This window comes from Apteryx mantelli, chromosome 5 (assembly GCF_036417845.1).
Source record: "Apteryx mantelli isolate bAptMan1 chromosome 5, bAptMan1.hap1, whole genome shotgun sequence".
NCBI classification, from domain to species: domain Eukaryota; kingdom Metazoa; phylum Chordata; class Aves; order Apterygiformes; family Apterygidae; genus Apteryx; species Apteryx mantelli.
This window is the reverse complement of record NC_089982.1, coordinates 6015138-6041610: the sequence shown is the minus strand read 5'-3', so window position 1 is coordinate 6041610 and position 26473 is coordinate 6015138. Positions and strand designations below refer to the sequence as shown.

General features: G+C 39.3%; 1 protein-coding gene across 1 annotated transcript; it reads right to left on the bottom strand.

The window, feature by feature from the left end:
* Positions 1–4433: 4433 nt before the first annotated feature.
* On the bottom strand, positions 4434–25969 carry LOC106494838 (glycerol-3-phosphate acyltransferase 3-like). Its single transcript, XM_013955165.2, has 13 exons — positions 25927–25969; positions 25053–25072; positions 16395–16467; positions 14540–14810; positions 13279–13353; positions 12506–12595; positions 11481–11574; positions 11077–11192; positions 9473–9528; positions 9049–9134; positions 7881–8009; positions 5778–5857; positions 4434–5332 (listed from the first exon to the last, which is right to left on the bottom strand). Exons 1-13 carry the CDS (start codon positions 25967–25969, stop codon positions 5218–5220), a joined length of 1248 nt encoding a protein of 415 aa, XP_013810619.2. The 3' UTR covers positions 4434–5217.
* Between the last annotated feature and the right edge of the window lie 504 nt (positions 25970–26473).

Genomic DNA, 26473 nt, shown 5'->3' with positions numbered 1-26473 from the left:
GGCAGAGCAACCTGAGAACTGGGTCCCTGGAGAGCAGCCTTGAGTGTTCCTGGTCTGTACATGGTCCCAGGTCGTTTTGCTGCCACAGCATCACAGAGGCTGCAAACACCTGTACAGAGAATATGAGGGACACCCAACACTGCCACCCACCCCAGAAAAGCAGCAGGTGCAGAGGTTCCACTTCTCCAAATTATTTCCTGCTGAGCACTCTCACAGCACGATGGCAAGGGCCACATTCATTATTTTAGACCTCAGCTCTCTCTCCTGATTTTTACACCTTCTAGTTGGAAAGAAGAAATAAAACCTTTTAAACAGAATGCAGAGTCCAGCAGCAAGGGAGGATGAAGCATGCAGCACACTCCAGCCCCACACTTTGTATGGACAAGCCCAAAATATGAACAGTCTGGGCCAAAACAACTTCATCCTCTTCCCATTGTCACTGTGTTGTTTATCTCCTCTTCCTTCCCTTTAAAGGTTACTCTGACTTTGCAGATCTCCATCCCAGGACTAATGAGAGGAACTTACAGTTGCAGCATAACTTTAAGAGTGAGGCCAGGCTACCGAGCTATGCTGTGTGCCATATATTCTAGACAGCAAGTTTTGCAATACGTATATCCAGCAAACCCATAAGTAGTTACCTAACAGTGTGTTAGTTCTAGTAGTACATCCATATTCAGGGAGTATTTACATATTTTCCTGGAAATCTAGAAAAAATACATCATTCATTCATCAGTATTTAGGATGATTCTGCATTATTAAATGAAATGTTGAGAGCGCTGTAGGTGGGACAGTTTTCTAGCACTAACTAGATGCCACTAGATGGCAATCTTTGCATTGGCTATAAAGCACATTTCTGACAGTGAATGCACATACAACTACTAAAACAAACTTCCAGAACAGTGAGTCCAGTCAAGTGGATGCAATATGGACTTGGTCAGATACTTAGGAAAAGGAGAGGCATCTCCCAGTACAGTAAAGCGAGTCAGCAGAAGTCGAAGAGATAAGAGTGTTTCAGACATTCCCAAAGATAGGACAAAGCTGTAGAGAGCAAGCAAAAAGACATTTGGAGGAAAGAGAAATAAGGACTCTGTAGCTACAACAATCATTTTTAAGATGCAGGTACGTTACAGTGAAAGATCAACAGATGTTTTAACAAACCCTGACTCAGTTCTCATGGAGTGCAAGAGATCATTAAATTGCTTATCACCACATCTTACAACCATCTATAACATTTCTATTGATGTAATTAATACACATTTCTCATGTCTGCACTATACTTCTAATAACTAGCAGTCATTTAGGCATCCTTTATAGACTATTTCTAAACAAGAATTATATTACTATCTTTATATATATGTATAAATAAACACTAATATATATATAAATACTTTATATATATCCTTATATCCACAACTTTTTGCACACGGCTAACAGTCTGTAAACTGATTTATTTTTAAAAAGCTGAAAACCTATGGAAACCTCAGAACTTTTCATCCCTTCTGATACTTGGTTCATATAAATTTTTGAAGGCCCAGGAAATTTAGAGAACCTGTTTATAAAGCTGACACAGAGATATTAAGCCCAGGACAATCATCTACATGGAATTCACCTTACACTACTTCAACAGTGGACAGTTAAACCAGTTTCAGGCTACTTTACTCTTTTAGCAGAGCAGTGCAATATACTTTCAATGTGAATAGCTGTAATGTGCAAATAACCTCTTTCTAGACCAGAACTGAAAACCCAGAAGTAGGAGCCAGATGCTCAAGCTATTTCAGTCTGCACATTTAATATAAAAGGGGTCAAAGCATAAATCATCCTTGCAAGTTCTAGTTCCAACCAAGGAAGATTTATGTAATAATAATGCAAACAGTCAAAAAGTTGCTTTCAGAGGACTCCTTCAAAAGCTCTGGCATGGAAAGCCTGCCCAAAGAAAGAGGCACATCAGACCCAGTGCCCCAGCATTTACTTTGGAGAGCTGCCCTTATTTATTCAAGGCTGCAAGCCTCTCAGCTACCTGGGAAGGCAGCTCCAGCCTTCAGCACAGTGCATAATCAGGATAGCGTCCAAAGTGGCTTAAGGTCTCGTCCCACCCCAGGACACACACCATGCACTAAGATGCACTGCATCTTAGGCATGATGCATGATTTTTATTAATGATCGAAAGGTGGAGCTAATTTAATGTGTCTGGCTTGCCAACCACACAGCACATCAAATAGTTATGTCTTTGAAACTTAACATAAGCATCCACTTTGATTTTCAGTCTTGCTGACCCACCCACATAATGAAATGGCCAGATTTTATTCATTCATTCCAACGTATGTGTATTTTCAACACATGGCCCACTGCCATTAGCCTTAGGCATCTCAGGCATGAGGGATGAACTCACCTAGGACTACTTTGATTTGCTGCAGTTTCATCAATAGGGTAAATGAGTGCCATGGCCACAATTAACATCACTTAGACACTTCATACATGGGTAGTAATCAGCAGCATCAAATTCCAAAGCAAGGTGAAGTTTTATAATGTAGGACTTCCCCACACTGATTAGCTATATCAGGTCCTCATACATTTTATTGGGAGAAGTCACCCAATTGATTCAAAGACAGGAGATACTCTGATGAAGAGTGCTCCTTAGGCAGTCTTGCTTAAATGTAGCATGAGGCTCATTGGCTAAGGAACTGGAGGGAGTGTTTACTACTACTATTAAGTAGTAAACTAGAAGAAAGTTTTCCATTTCTTCTGCTGCTCTGTTTTGTGCTCTCAAGGAAGACAGAGCTGCAGGCTTCTCCAGGGTGAGGATACATCTTGTGGCTTGCACATCTAACAACAACAACAACAACAACAACAACAACAAAGTTAGACTGATATCTATTTTTGAGGGTCTGATCCTCCGAAATATTCCTTCCCTTCCATCCAGACCTATCAATGGTCACAATTCACCACAAGACCCCACTACACTTGCTCCTGCGTAGGTGCAGAATAAAAAAGGGATCTCAAGCAACTTAGAAGCCTGGTTCCCAAGAGATGGATAGAAGATTAGCAGAGATAAGAGGAGGATGAGTAACACAAACATTATCACAGTTATTCCACTGTGAGAAGCTGCAGTTTACAAACTTCCCACTCATGAGTTATCATGAGAACATGTTCTTTTTACTGTTACCATGTCCTCCTGCTGGAGGAGGAGAACTTGCTTATCTGTACTGTCCTTTTGGAAAACAAGCAACTTCCCCACAACCCCTGCACTCTAAAGGCAGTATATAACCTCAGCTAGGAGTGTTTGCTAAAGGCCACTGATGATAAATGCAAGTGAAATATAGATCATACACAGAGTATCAGGGGAAAGGAAAGCAATAAAACTGAGGTGGAGATGGAGGGTAGCTGAAGAAAGCACCAACAAAACCTGTGCAGGCACTTCTTCAAAGTGGGGTAAGGCAGTACACAAACAAGAGTGCTGCTGCCACACACTGAAGGACCCATAGATACAAGGTCCCAGCAGAGGTATCTGGCAAGGTAAGATTCAAAAAAGAGTGGTCTCCATTTAAAGTCAGGCTGGCATTTTTATCAGCAGCTAATAAAGCACATCTGACTCCTGTCATTGACATGGTATGATCAGAACACATCGAACCAAGTCCAAGTGCCCTACTGCCCCTGCCTCCAATGGAGAAAGAATGAACATCAATCATCAAGAGAGGCAGATATGGTTTTCCTTTGCAGTCTTACTGCTAGCACTCTTCCTACCTGGGTGGCTAATGGCTTTTTAAAAGGGCATTTTCTGCTACTGTCTACCCAAAATATCAAAGTTTGGGCTGACTGACCGACTGAGAGAATTCATGTACTTGTAGAAACTAAACTCAGGGATGATACACTGGGCCAGGCCCAGATGCAGGTGAGCTCAGTTCTCTCTTTCTGTGCTGTGCAGCCTTAAGGAAGTTACTACCCCTCTGTTAGCCCCTCCACTCCATATTAGTTTTGTATAATTAAACTCTGTGAACTCTCCAGGGCTGGACAGTTTTGTAGTCTCTATTTGTGCAGTGCTGTATACACAGCTTGCCATGATAGATCTTCCATCTCTGATGAGACCTCAATGGGCTGTTGTAATGCAAACCTTATTAACTGTCCTTACTGACTGATCTGTCTTTCAGCAATTTAGGCAGACCAAAGTAATATCTATTTGTGTGCGCTTCATTAGTGACATTCAAATCACTAAAAAAAACCCAGATTCTTCCTAGTGAGAGCTACTCAAAGGGAAAGCAAACATTTTATACAAAGAAACGCTAAAGGTGACTGGAATATTTACATCTCACATTCCTTAAGTGCACTCACATGAATTATTTCTGGAGGGTGGGCTTGCCAGGAAGTAATTGGCAGCTGTCACAACCAGTGATGACACAAGCAGGCAGCTAGCCATAAATAATTCCAACAGATGATAATGGAGGCCATGACATAGTTCTCTTTAATTCATGCAACACATAAAAACAGACACAGAAAGGGATACAGCAAAACCAGAAGTCAAAACATAATGCAACAATATGGTGCATTTTTCTATCATGTTGTCCTTTCTTCAGACTAATTTATCCCAGTGACACAGCTAGGCATCTGGGACATGCTGTCATGTCAGTTGTTCTGCTGCTTTTCAGCAGGACCCTTGAACACTTCCTGCCTTGCAACCCCTGGTCTTGTAACATGAAGAGGAAAGTCTGCAATTGCTTCTTTCTCTGAAACAGCCAACACTTCATCTCCAGTTTCCAAATCCAAAAATATATTTTGGTGAACTGCTCAATGGCTTCTGACATCAGCAGGTTTTATCTCTAATGTAACACAGTGCCTCTGGCTCACAGGAAAACTGCTAAAACAAATCGTTGCTATAGGCTGGGAGTACGGAGATATTTTATTAAGAGTTAAGAAGTTAACGTCTAAGTTTTCAAGGTAACTCAAAGATTAGAAAATTGGTGTTCTAATGAAACTTACTAATTTTATTGCAGAGAGTTCTCAGTCATCACTGGAGAGAAATAAAAAAATACATTATAAATCTTCCTATTTATAAACATACATTCTTACTTAAAACAGAACACTCTATGGCTTCTCTGCCATGTCATATGCAACATATCTTACAGGGACAGCTGGTAAAGACGAGGGGTTTAATATATAAAATATAGCTCTGTTTCTGGATGAGATAAGTCATGGAAAAAAACCATGAGGTAAAATAAACACCATTCAATGAACATTTCCATTTCCCACTGTTCCATTTTCTATTACTATCTGACAATATTTTTTCTGTTGCTCCTCCTTCAAAGACTCTTTGACCTTTTTCCTTTTCAGTCCTCCATCCCTGGAAGATACAGATTAAAAAACAGCCTTGAGTTAATTTCATGGTAAAGGTACAAAAAGTTTACAATATTTAGATTATATAGTCAAAGCAACTTTTACCTTAAATGTCAGCTTTTACAGTACAATGCTTAATGATCTGTATTGCCAAGATTTATTACAAAATAGAAACAATGCCTTTAATTCTCATCAAATTCTACCTGCTGGCTGGATCCACATTCTGCCAGATTTGTTCCTCTTTTTATACTGTATTAGTCTACTTATTCTAGAGGAATTGTTCATGGAATAAGAAAATATTCTCTCAAAGTCAGTAAGGGTGGTGGACTACAGCCAAAGCAAGTCAAATTTAGAAGAAATTTTAAAAGATTCCAGGCTTCTAGGCTAAACTTCCAGATTACAGAACACCTAACTATGTTTCAAACACAATTTCAAAAGGTGTTGCTTCTTACCAAGGAAGTACAGACATTCCTCCCTGAGCAGCGATGACAGCCTTGACTCTGTTAGCAAAGTGAACAGCATCTTCTTCTTCCTGAAAGATAATGATTTGCTTTACAATTTTAACGTTTTCTCTACGCCCCACTTTAAAAGACATTTCTTGCTAGAGAGCAGGCACTTAAGTTTATGCCAGGCCCAAATGTGACCTGCAGGCCAGTTTTAGCAGGACCTGGCAAGTCAGCCCGCTGGGTTTGCCACTGTTCAGTACCAAAAAGAAGTTGGATGCTCTGTGGTTTCTAGAGCAGTCTGAAACAACACACGCTCAGAGAAAGGTCACAGGCCTGGCCAGAGCAGGGGATACATCTGCTCCCAGTACCTCAGTAACCATCTGACCACAAGAAACCCAGAGCAAATCAACAGCGTCATCTTGGAGGAGACATGCCTTGAGCAGGTTGGGGCCTGGTACATTCAGCATCAGTGAATTATTGTGGGTCTACAGGAGTCAGTTTGCCCTAACCACATAGGATACGTGTTACAGCACCTTCCTAGTACCTGCCAAGACTGAGCAAAGAGTGAGGTAGGCAATCTCAAATTGGGGCATCACTAGAGCAGAGGCCTTGGGCACCTTGCCAACTTAAGGTCAGCCTTCAGGGGCAGTGGACTAGCCAAGCTGTATGGTAATGCTGCTGGGCAAAAGATTAGCTGGATATTCTGCAGGGCAGAGAAGCAAGGAGATGGGAGGGAGCTGGGCAGATGGGGGCAGAGGAGGGCACAGGATGGCAGAACCACCCCAGTACCGAGTGAAGAGAAGGCCTGAATTGAAATATCACTTCTGGAGTAAAGAAAGGGAGGGTTGTGCCAAGCTGAAGGGCAGGACTCCTGCAGCACAAAACCATATTTCAACATCTTCCAGTCTGTGGGAGCAAATGAGAGCAAGGCAGCTGCAACCATGTAAAGAAGCTGTTCAGGAGCAAAAGGGAGCATGGTGCAGAGATACCTGAATGTCTCTGCAAGAGCAGTTTTTACTTAAAGATAACTAATCCACAGAAATCCATGCTGACTGTGCACAGTTGTGCATCTCGGTACCATGCCTAGTACCCACGTTATACAGCTTTCTTTACCATTTCAGTGTCCCCAAAAATTCCATTATCCCAAAAAACAGAGAAGTGACTGTAAAATCATCTTCTTGTATTGATCTAATTCCCAAAGGGCTGGAAAAAAGTGGCTCCCAAGTATACAGAAACTAGTCAGAAAACAAAACAAAACAAAACTTTTTTTAAAAAAGATGGGCACATTTCAAGAAGTGGCTCATTAAATAAAGAAAAGAAAGGCTCCACATTCATTTCCTTCTGTGATTATCTCATCTAATACCCTCAGTTTACAAGTAGGAAAACTCCCAGCCCTGCAGATTCAGACTAGACACTGACATCTCTAGTAAAAGATGACACAGTGCATCTTTATTAAAACAACAAACTACTGGGCCAAATATCTGTCTTCACCTTCTTACAGCTGCTGCCACATCTGCTTGAGTCTATTAAAATTAAGGTCAGTTTCCTTCCTGATTTCTAAAATGATGGGTGGTGTATAAACCAGACTGCTATATAGGTTTAGCAGCTCAGGAAAACCAAGAATTTTAACAAGACACAAGCTAGAGAGAAGATGCTAGCTCTTCTACAGCTTTTCTGCCTTTGCAATGTTAGCTGTGCTAAGACAGCTTTTCACTGCAGTAAGCAGGTAGGAAAGATGAATACTCTTGAACTGCCCAACTATAAGTGCTCCGAGATATCAACCTGCCCAGAAAAATAACCATAGTACAGAAAGTTTATAGCTCTCACAGACAGGAGCTTTATTTACTCCAAGAGTACACCAAGGAAACCTCTCCCTTGGACAGGGAAATGCAGAACTGTATTTGGATTGTTTCCATTGTCTTAGCATGTTGCATTTTCTGATTTCCAATCTTTGCTTAATTTTAAAGTCACGGTGTCATTTCTGGCTTTTGTCCACTAGGCTGTCAATAAAGATCAAAAACATAAGGCCAGTATATCGTACCTAGCAGTCCAGGTTTCTTCCCAGAAAACAGTTACAAGCATCTCCAAAACATACATAAGCATAAGTACCTCTTTGACCATGGGTGGCAGGTACCACACATTGCAGACAATAGCCCAACTGGTCATCAGCTTAAAAGCATAGGTCATCACGGAGTATTTCATGCTGTTCCAGAACGCATCTCCAAAGCGAGGGTCATACTGGAACACAGAACAATAAGCTGAAGGGTATGATCTCCTATGTAAGCAGTATGTGGAGATACAAGATGTACACACAGAAGAGAAGACAGGCATAGAAGTAACAGCAATCAGAGATCAGCCTGAGATTAAAGAATCACTTCAAAGATGAAAAAGTAAAAGAATACTCAAAAAGGAGTTCACGGTGTCAGTTCTGAGAACGGACAATTGCGAGGCACAAAAAACCTAGTATATGCAAAATAAGAGTTCATCCTGGACTACATATGCTCTACAGCAGGACTTGGGTTAAAGCACACAGGTTGCTCTTTTTTGGCCATGAAATCACAGCTCAACCGCTTAAATCAGGGGCAAATCTAATCACAGCTCTTAAAAGCAGCAGTAAATGCAGGCTGAAGCTCCATGTTTTCACTTTTATTAGAAGTTAATAAAAGTTAACCTTTAAAAGCAACATAGGACCCCAAACTATGACAGCCCCATAGAAACAAATCTCAACTGTAACCAGATGCATCCACTCAAAAAGTAAAAACTTGTAATAATGTCTATATCTATAGATATACTGACTACAAGGTTTGCTTGATAATGCTCACAATACCTGCAACAGTTTCCATGAGATTAGACAACATCATAGCTGCAGGAAAAGGAACTAATGTATTCAGAGGTAAAGTGACTCTGCTAAAGCTACTCAGAAAGCTCTGGAAATGCCAAGAAAATAATTGATTCCTAGTCCTGTGCCTTCATCCCCAGAACAGGCGAGAGCCAGGAGCCTTAGGACGAAAAGAGCAGACAGAATGGAGCACAGCAATTGCCGTGGAGCTTTTTGGGTTTCTCCCAATCAGTTGTAAAGACACTCAGAAACTTATTTCCCATACGGCACTGACCTGCAAGACACTGCATCGTAAAAAGGTTCAGATTTCTCAGGGCTTATTTAGTGCCTTATTCATGCAGAACAAAGACCTTTTTAAAGTTTACACATGAATATTTTCTGTGAGTTGAGAACTTCCTGCAAATAATCTTCCATGCTTGGGAATGGGAGATACATTACCTTGATTGCTACTGGATGGATAGTCCCTCCCACCTCAAAGCTTCCTTTCTTAAACATCATTACTGAGGTGTTGTTTATGCAGGTACCTGGCCAGAATTAAAATAGGTAATGAGTTTATCCATTCTAATAAAAGTGTCAATGAATGAATCAGAATGTGCCTTAAGGAGACTTAAGCTGCTGGAGGATAAAGCAAGCTTCAGAAACCCAGAGTCTGTTCTCTCTTCTATTATGCTACACAAACCAAATAGATTGTCATAAAACTGTTGTAAATTAATGGAATCTGACTTCTAATATCTCACAAGAGCTAATTAATTCTACAGAATAAAAATTAAAAAAAACTGTCATTGTAAAGGTCAGGTGTAATAAACAACGCATGATAGCAAGAAGTGAGCACAGCAGTAAAATCAGTATAGTTTTTTCTTACCTTCTGGAAAAATTAAAATGGGTAATTTGGTCTTATCTGCAATGTGTTCTCTAATTCTGTGGAGGGAAAAATAAATTTTAAGTGTACATTCCACTGTCATAGATTACTCTCTCATTCATACTCAGCCATGAATCTAAACATATGCAATCTCTTAAATATGACAAGAAAAAGCCATTGCCCAATTGCTCTTTGCTAGTCAGTAGTCTCTACCAGGATAAGAATTAGGCTCAGGCCTTCATCTTGGAGGTTCTCTTCCTAATTGCATAAGCAGGTTTTCTACAAAAGTGAATAGCTCTCCTTTTATTTCAACCATTTTAACCCAATTAACAGTGGCACTTGAGAGAAACATGAATTGTTTCCTGTTTATCTTTGAAAGGCTCCAGCTATGAACACAGTCAAACTTTTTTTTTACCTAAAGTACGGCAGTTTTCCATATTTCAAGTTTTCATGCTTTCCAGCTTCATAACATCAGTTTTATACATATCTAATGATTCTCCTCATCTAGATAAGAACTAAAATCTTTTACTACATTTGGTGCATCATTTAAAAAAAGAAAGTATATTACCACTATGCAGAGCACACTTACTGATACACAAAATTAGTTGTTTTTCAAGACATATATCCGTCTTTCCTAAGAATCAAGGGCATGCAGTTTCTCTCCAGGCCATGTTAAAGAACAAAAAAAACCATCAGATACCAAAATGAGGGAATGATCCAGCATAGAGTGACCTCCTCCATTTTTCTAAAGACTAACTGCCACAGACACTTGCTTAATGTTGGCTGCATTGCATCCTCTTTCATGAAGATTAAGAATGGCTAAAAACAATTTACTCTGTAAAAAACCTGAGAACATAAGAAAAGCCACACTGAGTCAAACCTGTTCATGTCCTTAAAGTCCAATAAGCTGTCTCTGACAGCAATCAATACTGCAGGCCTGGAGAACAGTATAGGAATCAAGCAAACATACAAAGACACTTTCAGGATGCTCTTCCAGCTTCTAGCAGTCAGGTGATATCTTGATTTTTTTCTTATGAACTTGTTTAATTGCTTCTGCAAACTTTTGCATGCAAGACTGATGAGGGCTGAGGATGTTTCTAATGAGCTGTGATTGGTTCCCTCAAATGATCTGTCCATCTCCAGAAGCAAATACATAAGCCTAAAGTTAAGATTTGCTACGATCAGCCTCCCTTTATCCTTTACTCATGATGGATACAACCAGCCTCGCAATGGTCAGAGCTGATGAAAAACATATGAGGGCAAGGCATGATCTGGGAAGCAGATATGCTGACAAAACTTGGATTCCTGTCCTGACATTCTGAGTTATCAGTCTTGAATCTGAATGAGCCAGCTGCTGCCTGGGGCAGGCAGAGTGATCGTGGAAATGCAGAAATTCCCAGAGGTTACAGGGCAAATGGTCAAGAGTCCAGAAGAGGATTACTACACCTTCCACCATAAGTGATGGAACAGTTCCAGAACTTTCACTGATGACAACCTACAGTTGCTCAGCAAGAAGAGACGTAGGGTCAGAACATTCTGAATTCACACTTATGGCTCACAGTTTCTAAACCTGATGGGACAATTAAGTTAACACCTCGCTACCTTACTTTTTTCTCACCAGGTGACGGTCTTTCATTTCTGAACGTTCAAACAAAACATGCTGAGTGGTTTTCATGCAAGATTTTTGAATAAGTCCCAGAAGCCCTCCATGTGCCTGGCCAACCTGCAAGCCCAAAACAAACTGGTTACTATGCAAACACACGCACACATTTAAATGATAAAGTTCTGAAAGAAGATGCATCAATTGCTGAGCTCATTCACACATGATCCCAGTGCTCTTGGTCAAAAATGTGTACACACCTACCTGTGTTCATCACTCTGCAGTCCTGAAAGTGAGAATCTGAATCCTATCATATCCCACTCTCTCTACAAATAAGCGTATGATCTCATCCAATACTGTATCTGTGGGCATCTCAACATTACCAATATTTACTGATTCTCTTGTTCATACCAAAGAATAGCATCCATCACTAGCCAGGATTAGAACATCTAATGGAGACGTGTGGTTGGCTACACAGATGCCTCCTTTCTGCGGTCTGTTTTCCCTGCAATGACAACCGTAAAAGTAATTACTTGATGTTTATTCTCGAGGCTCCAGGCCCCACCAGGAAATCCATCTAGTGAATGTACACCAGCAATAGAAACTCTCAGCCACAAAGGCATTTCACACACATAGCTTATCTGTAGATCCGTAGGAAGCAGAAGAATACAAAACATTTTTAAGATATGAATATTACTGTCACACATATTAGAACTTCTGGCAGTATATTACAGTGGATAAGTCATCTTGCCTCATTCCTTAAAGTACCGTTCAGACTTCACTAGTATTGGCATTTCAGTAAATTCCTTATTTCTGTATGTTAGTTTCCTCATAGCAGGGAACATGCAATTTCTCTGCAGAAAACATTTTAGTTGCATACATTACCATTCAGAGAGGCATGTATCAAAGACTACTCAGAGACACTGAAACTCTAAGTTCAAACATACTAGAGCATGATTTTTGTTGTCTTCTAAAGCAAAAAAAAAAAAAAAAAAAGGAACCTACATTACATAAATCTCCATAATTACAATAACTAAGTAAGCAAGATACTAGAAGATTTTACTGAAATATCATCCACAACGTACTTTAGAAAGAGTGTGAAAGATTAGTTACTGAACAAGTCGGCTAATAAAACAACTGTAGGTTTTGAGAAAAAAGTCTGAGTGTAAATTTAATCAAGTATAGAGCATTATTCCACCTTTGCATACCCTGCAAATACACAACAGAAAATACAGTAGTGCCATCAAAATGACTTGAGAGAAAGGAAGAGAGACAGGGTTTAGATTATCTAAGTTCTTGAATCTAATTTCATCCACCATAATACTTATGCAATAATGGAATAAAAATCCCCCTCTGAAACTTGAGATGCTTGGTACCATAGAGGGTACTTTAAGAAATGAATAATGCACAACTGAGAGTAGGTTGGCATCACTCACCTGTTATGGAAATGAACAGCACCACTCAGACATCGGACCCCTAATGCAGCACATGTCATCTGGACCTGGTTGCTCAGCCAGCATTTAACCCTAGAAGAAATAAAACCGTGCATATTTTTCCAGCTCTCTGTAGTCACTCATAGCACAATATCATGTAAACCTCCCAACTTATTCCCAACAGTTGTTATTACAAAAAGCACACCAAGATGATTTATTGCAATAGCTGTGCCCGACAGGACGAGCTAACTGGTTATCAAAGATACCCTTGACTCCATTCCTCTATTCAGGTCTATTATAAAATCATCAGATTCAAAGCAGAGGAGATTATAGTAGGGGTTTTGATTTACAGATTTCCTCTGGAAGAAACTGCTATTGACTCATTCATTAACATTCATCAAATATAGAAATATTTAGCTGGTAAATCATATTTGGGTTGTTTGCACTGACAGAACTACTTCACAGCATTAATGCTGAACTGCTCATGACAGGACTGACTTGCCCTATTCCGAGACAAAGAGCATCCTCTCTATTTTCCACTGTAAGATGGAGTATCTATCTGGGTTACTCCAGCAGTATCTTTCTGGGTTACATTGCACATCCACTTTTGGATACCATTACCTTTCAGTATCCTGTGAGTTTACAACAGAGAAATACCACCCAACAATCTTCCACATTAATCCTCCCAGCTCAAGCAGAATTATATTTTAATGCCCTAATTCAATTACCTAAAGAACTGCAACAGAAATGGCAAAGAGCTCTCAGCAAACATTTACCTGCCATTTGGAAACTGTCCTATGACCGTAGTTGCTAAAACCAGGAAAAGGATACTGAAAGAAGCCAAGCCGATGCTACAAAATAAAATAAACCTCTTAATTAAATGGTAAGAAGCAAAACTGGAAGATCAAGCAAAAAAATCTTTTAATCCCTTTATCCATTCTAGAGTGCTTCTCTTCTCCATTAGTAGCATCTAATTAGCAACACAAACCAGTTAAGGCCACAGGGATAACATAAGCCATAGATTTTCATTCAGTTAATCCTGCATTGAGTCCCAAAACTTTTGTTGCCTGGAGCATATATTCCAAAAAGCACCACGTCTTGACCTCAAGGTATCAGGCAGTAAAGAATCCACCAAGTTCAATGAGGCTAAGTAGCGGCTACGTGATTCTTTAAAGTAGGTAAGATTATATTATAAAACGCAAAGCAGAGACCCGTCATTTAGTTTTTAAAAATCTATCCAGAAATTTCAGTACATATTTATATCCTGTGCAGTAAGTTACTACATAATCATGAAAATTAAATATCATTAGTTACTAATGACCGAGCAAAACAAATACTAAAGACATTTCTGCATGAAAAGCTGTCTCCTTAAATTGTCTATTTCAGCTTACACAGAGGCATATGTACTTTGATAGGTGATTTACTGGTATAAGACACCTTTGTGCACTGTGACAGTTTTTAAAATATTTTCCTCCCACAAAAAAGAGCCTTTAAATGCTCCTGCTCTTTAGAGGAACGTGTGAAGATTTGTAATTGTGTGGGCAATGTGATACAGGTTGTTTTTGCTTAAAAGATACCTCAAAAATTCTGAAAATTAAATATATCTCAAGTGGATGTGTCTTTTTTTTTTTTTTGCCCCATCCAGCTCTGTGCTCCCAGAACACTAGCTTTCCTCCAAACTCCAGGCATTCAGCATACAATCTGCCCCAAATTATTCAAGCAAGTAGAGCCTGATCTTTTCAGTGGAGACAGTTGCTATTTTATATCAAAAACATCTTCAGATCTTTTCTATGAGGTTTTGTTGGATTTGAAAAAACTAGTTAAATGAATAGAGACATTAGCATACTAAGAAAACAGAACATGAGAAATGTACATCCTCAACACTTTTTATGGATATTTGCATTTTGATGGCATCTTCAAAAATCAAAGTCCTGCCACATTCTCATTCCTGCATTAGTCAAAAGCATATCATTTCACCGATCTTTTGTAAAAAGTAACATGAAAAAAACAAACTCAAGCTAATTGCATCTGGCTCACCGAAGAGGCATCAGGAGACAGTACCGGATTAGGATCCCAGTGATCCACACAACGGTCAGTTGCCAACTGACATGGTGAAAGTTGACATTAGTTCTGCTAAGGAGGTTCCAAGAGATCAGCTCCTCAGAGGAGAACCGCCGGGTGACTTCATCATCTGCAATAGCCTCAAACCCCTTCTTGGAGAAATACAAAATATCAGCAAGGTTGAAGCATCCTTGTCGCTGGCCAGCAACCTCCTCTTCCATGGAGGTTTCCTCCCTCTGGATGATCCCTTAATAGTAAAAGCAAACCAAAAAACACCTGCATGAGGAAATGAGTCTCCCTTCTACACAGAAAAATGGATAATCGGGTTTCCAGAAAGAGGAAAATACTGATTCTTTTTAGGAGTAGTTCTCCTACTGTAAGCATTCACAGTAACTGCATTGGTATGTTTGGTTTACAGACTGGCAGTTAACTCCACAGGTTGCTTCTCTAATCCTATGCCATGTCACATCACTAGATTGTTGAAGAAGAGACAAGCTTTCAGAGTCAGTTGCAAATAAAACCCTGAGCATGACACCTTCTTCGCTGTCATTTATCAAACAATGTATGTACACACAGCTAGTAATGTCAACCCTGCACTGCCAAGATTACAGGTCCCTGCTCTTGCCTTGATGCAGAAAGTCAGGCAGTGTTTATTTTGTTGTTGTTTCTGCTGTCCTCATTTAATTTTGCTTTTTTGCAATATTGCCCCAGCTGCAGCAAACACCTTCCTCTAGCATTTTTTCCTTAGAGCCTTCTCCCCCCTCATCCTCTCTCCTTTATGAGTCACTTCACTTCCAAGAAGCATGAAGTTGTCAACTTTTTTCCCCACAAATATACATACTGTAACACAAAAGCACTATCAGGAAGAATTAAACATATTCACATTTCATATCTGTAAAATTATGCCTCATCATGAAATCTCAGTGATGTTGGCTGAAATAGCTCTGAGGCCAGATTCTTAGCTAGCTGGTTACAGTAAACAACACTGCATTGATTCATATCAGTTAATACTTCTTTTTTTATATATAGCATTAAATATGCATTACTTAAAATGCCTCTAGTGTGTCTTAATAAGTGTGCTAGCCTCTGATCAGAATCACAAAACCTTCCTCTAGCTGGATTTCGGTTGAACCTTCAATGTCAGGGAAATCATCAGACCCCAAAGTCTTCAGCTGACAAACCAAACAATGTCTTGGATTCCTATGACTAAAAATGCCACTACAAGTAAAAGGACTATTGTGAGACTTTGATCCAGTCCCTTTCTGGGAAAAAAGAAAGGAAAAATAGTTGGGAAAACAAAACAAAACAAAACTATACTGTCTTTCAAATTCTATCCCCATACCTAGAGAAGAGTTCAACCTGTAACAGTGATCCAAGGGCCGATGCAACTACTTTACTTAAGACTCAGTCTTTTTGCATACTAGGAGTTCTGACAAGAACAGACAACCTGTAAAGAGAAGTGTCAGGTGCAAAAAATATCCATTCCTTCTCCTAATCCTCTTAAGAGAGAAAACTGATGGAGTCAGAAAGTACAAAATCCCCATGAAAAGTGGGACAGCTTCCCAAACACTTATCAGCAATGTCTTTCTCTTCCCACACTGCTCTCTCTAATGCCTGTTATCCAGAAGACTCATCAACAGGGGTCTTGCTTGTAACATACTTAGTCTCTTTTATTGGTTTGCTCAATGAACTTCATTTTGACCATTCTAGTTTTCTTACTTAACATTAGATGCAATTTATGTTTCTGTTCTCTCTTTCCTAGGTAAGATATAAAACAGTTGCCATTTTACCAGATGAATACTGCCGTATCACCTTCATACAAAGATCTTACCATTGGAGATTAAATTTTCAAGTGCCAGCGCCTTCTGCTTTTTTACTCCCTTCTCAATCTGCAGGGTGGCCCACTGTTCCCAAAACAAGAAAAGTAAATATTGATGGTTTTTATTTTGTCATTGCCAGGTATTCTGTAAAATCCCTTTGTGAATTGTCTGAGCCTTTCTTATTGAAGCCAAGGCTTAGGTTTTCATTGATTTTTCAAATTCAGTTGTAAGACTGTCATGCACACCTCTAATTTCATTTGTTATATTGATTACCTTTTGCCACTGTCATGAAAAATTATTTGGTTCAAACTTATTTTCAGGACTCATGCAGGTTTTTGTTTTAAACCAGATTATCTGACAGAATCTGTGAGGTCCACGGGTCCAGAACTCTCTCTTCCCTAGTCAGCTTCAGGCAAATGATACAAAATACTGTCACTGAAATTAGAGGCATTCTGGAATGATAGACCTAAAAATGTATTTTAAAGAATAAAAGAGATTATCTCAGCCTCAGGGCAGTCATGCAGTTTGTGTTAACAGAAGACAAGGAGAGAAGGGGGCCATTTCTTACTGAATAGTACTTTTGAAGAAGGAGAAGTTTCGGTAATGAGCATTCACCCTTCCCTGTCTTTACCTTTTTGAGCTAACCCTATTTTCTCCTCCCTGTGCAAACTAGCACAAAACTCAATTAGCAAAATCAAATACACCAGAAAGAAAAAAAAAAACTCTTCTGCAATACATTCAACACATTGAAACATCTCTTATAAATACACAAAATCATTATAAAGACCATTTGAAATCCTGCTGCCTATTTCTTAAGGTTTTATGTTGGCACAAAATGCAATAATAAATATATAGACATATAAATAATAGCACTTTTCAGTACTAACTCTTATGTTAAGATGTCTGTTCTAACAGTATGCAGGAGTCTTGTGTGTGGGCTCCACTCATCATTAAGAAAGCATCTACCCACTCATCATATGTCTTCAGCTGCCATAAGGCTTCCCACCTACAATAGGTAAGGATCTATCCTTCTGCTTCAGGGTAAGCTCTTGCCAGACAGTTTCTTTCCCTCTTACTGACATGCACAGCCATTGAAGTCACTGAGCAGCTTGATCTCAAATAGTTTTCATCATCTTTCACACCTACAATTTTGCATGTGCCAACAACTTAGACCAGCTTTTTGTCATCCTTAGGTTTTGTGTGTAGTCCTCCAGCTCCTTTTGTAGCTATTGAACTAAAGTCAATGATAAAAAGGGACACTTTTATCATAGCATAATTAGGATGTTTTAGTTACCTTTAGTTGACATACATTACCATTACTAAAAAAAAAAAAAAAAAAAAAAGCAAAAAAAAAAACCAGAATGGGCCCCAATGATGTTATGTGATTTATTAAACTCCACAAAATCCATCTGTTATCACACCATAAAGAAAGTACTCCAAACCTCTGGATTGTCTATACTAGAACATTATTAGATTGAGATACAGTGAAAATTTAAAACACAGTAGGTGTTCCAGCACAGGCAAGTCCCATTATTCACTAGGAAAGGGGAACTGGCACATTTATCTACCCCAATGTTTCTCAGTACGTGGCAAGTCATTCAGGAGTGGGGATCCAGGGGCTGTCATGAGAATTGCATCCCATACATTGAGAAACTAAAGAAAAATGCCGTATGAACAAGAATGTCACACCATAAAAGGAATGGAGGACATGCGACAAACCTGAACCGTTCATAATCTGCCACTGCTCCTCACCCCTCCCACAGTATCCCAAAGAATAGTTGCAAGGCATGAGGGAAGGGGGGGGAAAAAAAAGTAAAATAAAATGAGAATCACCTAACATGGCAAATAAAGCCCCTTGCCTTACTTTTTGCTTTCCTATCTGTTGTCTAACACCCTTATCTTGCGTCTCATGCTCTCACATGGACAGGCACCTGCCATGAGCTTACTCATACTGTCTTAAGGTTATTTTGAATACCTCAAGGAGACCAGCTTTTGATCCCCACTTAAAAAAAAATAAAAAGTAATAATCATTGACCAAGGTGATTTTTACCCAGCAAATGTAAATTAGCAAATTCAAGTGAGTCAGTCAAGGATAAACTGAACAAAAATTGAAAAAGTGGACTAGTCAAGTATAAAATCCTGCCAGGCTATTACCTAGTACCTCACAGCACAGAGGAACAGTTGGGTAAAAACAGCAGTCTGTAGTTAAACAGGCAACTGAGACTACAAAGGTAGATAAGGAAGAGCTTCCATAAGAGGAACAGTTACACAGGACTTAGCCTAGAAAGAGCTGGCTGAGATAGTGTACAACAGAGGTCTATAAAATCATGACTGGCACAGAGCACATTCATAAGGAACAGTTACTCATTTTCTCTTCTAATACAAAAACCGTGGAGCATTATACAAGAACGTTGGGCAGCAGCTATGAGCCAAAAAAAAGGCAACCTTCCTCCACGCAACATGCAGTCAAGTCATGGAGTTCATTACCAGGAACGTACTGCCAGAGATAAAAAACTGAAATCCGTTCAAGTAGTTAGGTCAGGCTATGGAAGAAAATCATTACAGGATATGAAACACATGAATCTGCATCAGATGCTCAAGCAATGAGCAGCTGGGAGAGTACTCCTGGCAGTACTGCTATACATTCATCCTGCTCTTACACTTTTCACTAAGCATTTGAGTTGACTCCTCTCAAAAGCAGGCTATTGGTCTAGGTCAAACTTTGGATCAACCCAGTGGAGTAGTTTTTTACCTTCTTATGCATTTGGTGACATCCTTACACTTACTCTGTTTTTGAAACACAAAGTAAGGCTTTGTGATTGCCTTTGTTTTGCACAGTATTGAGACAGAGCAGTCGCGCTTGCCTTTGTTGCAACACTAATGAAAGGATGTTTTAAATAGCTTACAAAACCACAGATGTTGCAACTAACACAGAATTTAAGTGTTAAATGGAGCAACTACATTCTGAAGTTTGCTGACCGAATAATGAGAACTCAGGTACTGTGTTTTCCTCCCTCCTATTTCTGAAGGATGAGGACACAAGGTGTCTAAACATCCCTCAGGTAATCCCAGTTTGAATACTGAAAACTTGACACCTTAACTCCAACAGCCCATTCATTTGAAGCTCCCTGTAATTACATTCTGAACAAAATGAGTGTGCACAATACTTCCTTATACTAATTATTCTCTTCACAGTACATTAACATTAAGAGCTATACAATATGGAATGTTCACTTTTTTAAATCTCATTTCTACTGTTTTGGTGGGTTTTTTTCACTCCTTTTCTTTTTCAAGCACAGCTTGATGTGTTGTTCAGTAATCCATTCTCCTGTATTGTGTCATCATTTACTTTTGTCTCTTTCTGCTTCCCTTCCAATGTTTTTATCTCTTCTCCCATGTTCTCCTAAAAGTTTTTTCAAATCACTCATTACACAGGTTCTTTTCAAACCCCTTCTTGGCCTAGTTCTCATGGATAACAAAGGCACATTGCTTACTTTGCAGCAATTACTCCATGTAAAATCTTCTGATGCAACCACAAAAAGAAGGTCAATGGGTTTTTATTGCAAGCTAACATAACACTCTAAGATCAAGCCCTCAGGAATTTTTCATCCAACAGCCCTTTCTGCCTAGCTTCATCTCACCTTTCATGTCCCAGCCAAGAACCTAGAGGAAATGATCTGTATATTAGACCCCTGCACAGGCCTGAAGAGGATGTGCAAGCTCTAACTCTCCATGTTCAAATGATGGAAAGTATTCAGAAGTCTCCCGGCTGCCAATCTGAGGGCAGATAAATCAGTTCAGTAGGGTTCTAGTCATCTGTCATGAGTAAAAGCAAAAGTATCATTTCTTTGTTCTGTGTTGCAGTGGCTAGTTCAGAATAACTGTGTACTTAAAAGCATAGCAGAGAGCTGTTTCTATTCACCTAAGTGTTCACAGCATCTGCCCATACTCCAGTGGGAGTTTACAGCACGTTAGCTACCCCAATGTACAAGCGAGCTATTTCTCAGTTGAAGACACAGCTACTGCAAACCTTCCTGAAACTCTCCTGTGGGATGGATCTGGACTTCTGGGGTTCTCAGCCCTCTAGCAAAACATGACAGAGCTGGAAGAGGTTCAACACAGCCCATCAGCTGCTGTCCAGAAGCAGATGACAGTTGTGCGTGCATAAGAGCAGCCTGAGACAGCCTCTGCAGTTGGATGAAGCAATGCTGACTGGGCCATGTGGGAGGCTGAAAATTTTCTTAGGATTTACTCTCCAGACTGGGAATAGGGCACCAGACTTCAAGAGTTTTATAGGGTGGGTCCCCCCAAAAATACTCTATGTCAATGTAATTTCTATCAAAATATTAACTGAGATTCTAGTAACATGAACTGGTAAGGGCAGTGCTGCTTTTGTTCTGCTCTTGAGCCCATTTTTGGACCTAGGCAAATCCACCACACATCAGCTCAAAGAAGTATCCATCACACTAGTTGGCTGATGCTTTCCCTATACATGACTACTTCTCAGGAAACATTAATATTCCAACTATACAAGGAAGTTCAGATCTCAGGAAATTCCAAACAAGATTCCTGGGGAATGGGGCTACAGCTACAAAGCACGCCTATCTAACTTCCCACAGGGCTTTGAGGGTACAGTATTTATTTCATACTAACATTTTCTTTTGCAGGTGCCAATCAGCGCTAAAGGGTTGGGGGAATGTTGCTAGATTAGCTTTTCTGGTATTGTTGTTTCCACCAAAACCCATTACAGATAAGCAACTCTAAAACATAGATGCTATTTCACAAATGAAAGCTGACAAGCATATTGGCAGGGATAAGCTATCCAAACAAAATTCATTTTTAACATGTTCAAAAATATTTTTTTAAGGACAAATAAAATGTAATAATAGTAAGTACTAACAGCTGTTTAATAGAAACTTATGAAACTAATCTTTTAGAGATCTTTTGTTATTATACTATTTACCCGCCCTCAAAAAAAAGCAGATTTTCAAGCCTTGAGTCCTGTTTTTAGAAAACAGCTTGTTTTGTTTTAAGAAATAAACATCTAGATTCCTCACTGGAGAAGAGGCAAAGGATACAAACTCAAGTCTTGCCATACACAGATTCCATCTTGCTCATTTGTTCCACTTACTGTTCTCAGTGTTAGAACACTGCGGAAGTGAAGAAATGAGCTGTCTCATCATATGGCATCATTATTCATTGCTCAAGAACAGATCTGCTAACTTGAACCTGATCTTAAAAGACCTGGAGCTCCCAGAAAATTCAGTAAGGGCTAAAGATACCCTTTCTTTGCAAACACAGCTTTCAAAGAAGCACCATTTGACCTTAAAATCCTTGATTTTAATATCTACTCTTTTATTTTTCTTAAATTGACAAAACATGGAAGAAAATAAAACATGTTTTCCCTCTGCCTCCCAATTTGTGTGGTCATTCAAAGCTGTGAGAAGCAAATATAAAGTGATCTCAGATCAGAATGGCCTCATTTTCTACTCCTTTTGCTAAACTACGTAAGGGACTAAATCAAATGCAAGACAATGGAGAATCCAGTCATGATTTCAATAGGGTTTTTTTTCCTGGGTAAAATATCAGCTACTTGTTAAGTACTTCCCAGAGCACTGACATTCCTGAGATATAGTCAGTATTACACTGATACGTGATTAAGTGTCTGCTATTACTTTTTTAGAATAGCTATCCAGCAAGGCATCATATTTCACCATTCAGGTTAGCCACAAGAACCAAATACAGTCTTTGTGCCATTCCTAATTAGTGAGATCTCAGGCAACCAGATACCGTCACAGCCAGAAACAAGTTGACACTTGGGCAGACTATCAATGTCAAGTGACAATTTTTGAACAAAGGGTGCATATAAGCATATAAACCTGCTTAAAGCAAACTGCCTCTCAAGCAGTGGTTTCAGCAATATCCTCTTCCATTAGCCCCAGGACTTCCACAAGAAGCCCAGCAATTGGATGCACAAGCTATAACCTAGCATGCCCCAGTACTAACTACCCTTACTTCCAAAGGACAAAGCGATCCACTGCCAAAGCAAACGAGACCTAACACTCCCTCCCTTCTTTAGCCCGCCAAGACATCTCTTAGCTACTCTTGTGTCATAGTGAGAAGCACTTTAAACAATACCTGGGAGAAGACAGCTGCAATGAATCAGAACATGAAAACAGAGAAAACTTTCTTTTTTGCCTTCAGGACAGTTAGAGAATAACTTTCAACTGAAAAACAAAACAAAAAAAAGAATGTGTACATGGAACCGACCAGAACTACAGCACATTACGTTGTGCTCTTTCCCTTATTAGCTGCTGCAAATTGGGTAACTATGCATATAAGGTTGTATCTGATCTCAGAACAATTAATTTGATTACATATACATATTTTAATAAATTACTCCTCCATGTTGGGAGCACAAGATTATCCTGCTTGTAACCTGTTAAGAAAACTGTGGATGATAACAAAAACATTTAACGTGCTTTTCAAAAGAGAATTGCCTTCCAGTAGTAAATGCCCACTCAATGGGTCAAATTTCCTTTCAAACAGGGAAACACATAAGAAGAAACTACAAAAATTACTGTAATATCTGCCAAATGCAACAGCAAAGCTGTCCAATGAGCTCCTCAGGTTTATGTTTGATGTGAAAGAGACTGATGAAATCAATTGCACATAGAAGTGTCACAAGCCTCTTATTCAGGTTATCAGTAAGAATTTAATTAGCATACTGCTGGCTGATAAAAAATGATCACATATAAAAGCCAGCATTACTTATAGTCGCTTATAAGTCAACATTACATATAGCCAGTCAATTCCCATTGATAGGAACATCTGAAAATACATGCAACCCTTAAAGTTCGCAATCATGACTCAAATACTACCGTGCTAGACGATGTACAAACAGCTGCAGACAGTCTCTGCCTCTACTTTAATCAGTATGGGGGGAGGAGGGACATACAAGAGACAACTACAAGACAGAATTGGGGAGGTAAGATGGACATACTATAAGCTGTATCACATTGTTAGGGATATTTTCTACTGCACAACTAGATGGCTCCAGTAGTTTAATAATAATAATAGTAACAATAGCAATAAGACATTTTTTGCCACAGTTAGAAAAGTATATAAAGCAGTTCTGTGCCAAAAAGACAGAATTCATCTACTGGAAAGGTGAAATATTTCTCTGTTCAACACAATGAAATCACAGCACCTACTTTTGGCCACTGACAGATATGAAATGTAAGACTTTAAAAATAAATGCAATCCTGGCTTATTAAAGACACTAATATCACTAGTATCACCAATATCAGCAGAATCAGGATCTTAACCATGACCTATTTATTCATCTCTAGAAAAAATTACACTTTTAGAAGACGGTATGGATTCCTCAAGTCTTGTACAACAAAACTTGTGACTGACTGCTGTATCACCCAGATTTATAAATGGAAAAAACAGACATATGCAGTTAGTATTCTTTCCTAGAACAGTATTCACTAGTACTATATAATTAGAATAGTTCAAATAAAACCATTAAAACTTATGTACTTCTAAAATACATTTTCTTGTTAATTACAACCTCCCATAAACTAACATATCCTTTTATTGAGATTTGTTAATAAGTATACTGTGAAGCATCCTTACCAACTTGAACTATAGCACCATATCATGAAATCTCTATTTTAACAGAAGACCACCTGAAGTTAGTGCTAGATTACAGCCCATCAAATAACTAGGTATCATTGAATGCACCATTCAAAGGAGCTACAACATCAGTAAAAGCTATAAAAAACACATTCAAGACTCCCAAAGTTCACAGAAGTCTTTCTGCTGACTTTTATGACATCTATATCAAACACTCAGACTATTTTATTAAACATGCCCTGTAGTAAACACATACCTTTTAACTCAATACTCAACTTACCTCTAACATTTTTATTACAATTTTCACATAGATATGAGAAATCCCCAGCGACACTCTAAACATCGAAGGCAACAGAACTAGTACCACAAACAGAATCGGCCAGACTGACAGAACCTTGCCTTCCACAAGACTGTAGCCCCCTCTATTTTTTTCCATGCTTGCTCCTTCAAAATGCCAACCTGCTGCCTTTCTGACAATATTTCTTCATCTGTAGTGGAGAATCCAGCAAACTTCAACAGACAGAGGCAAACAGAAATTACACATTCTAAGAGCCCAAACTATCCCTAGGAGAGGGCTGCTGCCCTCTGAAGCATGCCACCTCAGATACTCTCAGTGATAACAATTTTTATTCTTGATCCCGCCCTAACTCCACCCACTTTCTCACTATTGATAAGCATTTACTCATCAGATATAATTCAGAGGAGAAGAAAGAAAAAACAGATAAGCAATAATATACGTCAGGCAATATGCTGTCAATAACTTGTCAATGCGTCAACTAGTTTCCACAAGGTGTCCTATCAATAGCTTACAACACAGAGCAAAGTAGGTGTGGTTTCCAGACCTTTGAAAATGTTATCTTTTAAACTAATTTAATACATGTAACACTTCTGCCACTGAAGTTTGATCAAATTAGTAATTTATTTGGTCACTTTCTACTACATGGCAAATGACAGCTTTGTTTGGGTAACTGATCAAAGGAACCAAACTGAAGCTTTAGATGTGGTAAATCATGCTATTTTATTAATACCTGTGAGATGGAAAGACAAACTGCAGCAGGTATGAATCAATAATCCAAGGGAATAAAACATGCTTCCTCCATTGCTCTGCAAGAAATTAGCCAAATCGTATTAGTGTTAGATAATACACGGCAGTGAGGTAACTAGTCATCTATCTTGAATCTATTCAACTGCAGAAGTTCAATATGCTAGCTAAGTAGGTTTCTGCTTTTATCCTATGAAATGCCAATAGTTAAATTCAGTATTTTTTGGAAAGTCCAAGTTCAGCCCCTTAGAGCCACCCCTACCCTGTCCATTTCTACGTACCAGAGAAGAAATAAAACTGAGTAATGGTTTTCCTAGAATTTAAGAGGAGCACATCAGCTGCTTATTTATAAACTTGTCACAGAAAAACAAACTAATTTTGGTGGAATGACGATTTCCAAAGTGATGTCATGTGGGTCTGTGAAAGGTTTTTCCTCTGAGTGTGCCTACATCAGCATTTTTGTTTGCAGCAGGGGCAGTGCTTTTGAAACAAGTTTCACTATCACCCCACATACCGCTGTTTAGTCTCTGTTGTGGAGCAGTCCTGGCACATGCAAACTGGATTCTTTAGGAATGAAAGGAAATGCAAAGATCAACTCTAGAGAGTGTACCTAATACACTCCAGTCACTAATGGAGACACAAGGATCAGAGTGGGCTGCACCACTGCTAAGTCCCCCAGTGTGCACCAAGCTCACATGATATCATGACATGCTTCTTGTGCCATATAATGAGTCATACAGTTTTTGTACCTTCAGATTTGCTGTTGGATTCCAGCCCTCAGGTCTTTGCAACTCCATTGCATCTTCCTCCTCAGTCTAACTTTTCTTCTGCCTCTTTCTTTCCTTCTTTACCTGCCCTACCTTCTTCTCCTTTGCTGACCTCTTTTTGAGCCCTTTGTCTCATCTATGAACCCTTGCTGACTTATCTTTTAACTGGCTCTGCTTTCCCACCGCTCTGTCTCCCAATGGCAGACTCAAGCCTTTCAGTTTCCCAGAAGACTGGTGCTGCCAGGAACCCCACTGCCTACTATTTCCCACCTGTCTCACTAAAAGTTATAGGCTATGTTAGCCTTCTCTAGGAATAAAGTTCCATTGTTTATAGATAGTTTTGCTTACCCATTTCTGTTTAGTTGTCATTTAGTTCTCATTTTTGGCCTCTTCCTAATGCAACTTGCCGTCCTAACACGTGTTCCCTGGAGTGGTATTAAGTAGAGAGTTAGACGAAGGGGTGCAGAATGCAGTGCGTCTCTGAATAGCTGCCTTCAGCATCAGCACATGGAATAGGTTAGAAAATAGTCTAGGTGCTAAAAACTTTGTGGGCGGGAGGGTGCAGGTAGTTTCTGGGACCTGATTTGAGGCAGGAAATGTGAGCCAAATGAGGTATTAATAGTCCACCAGGAAGTAAGAG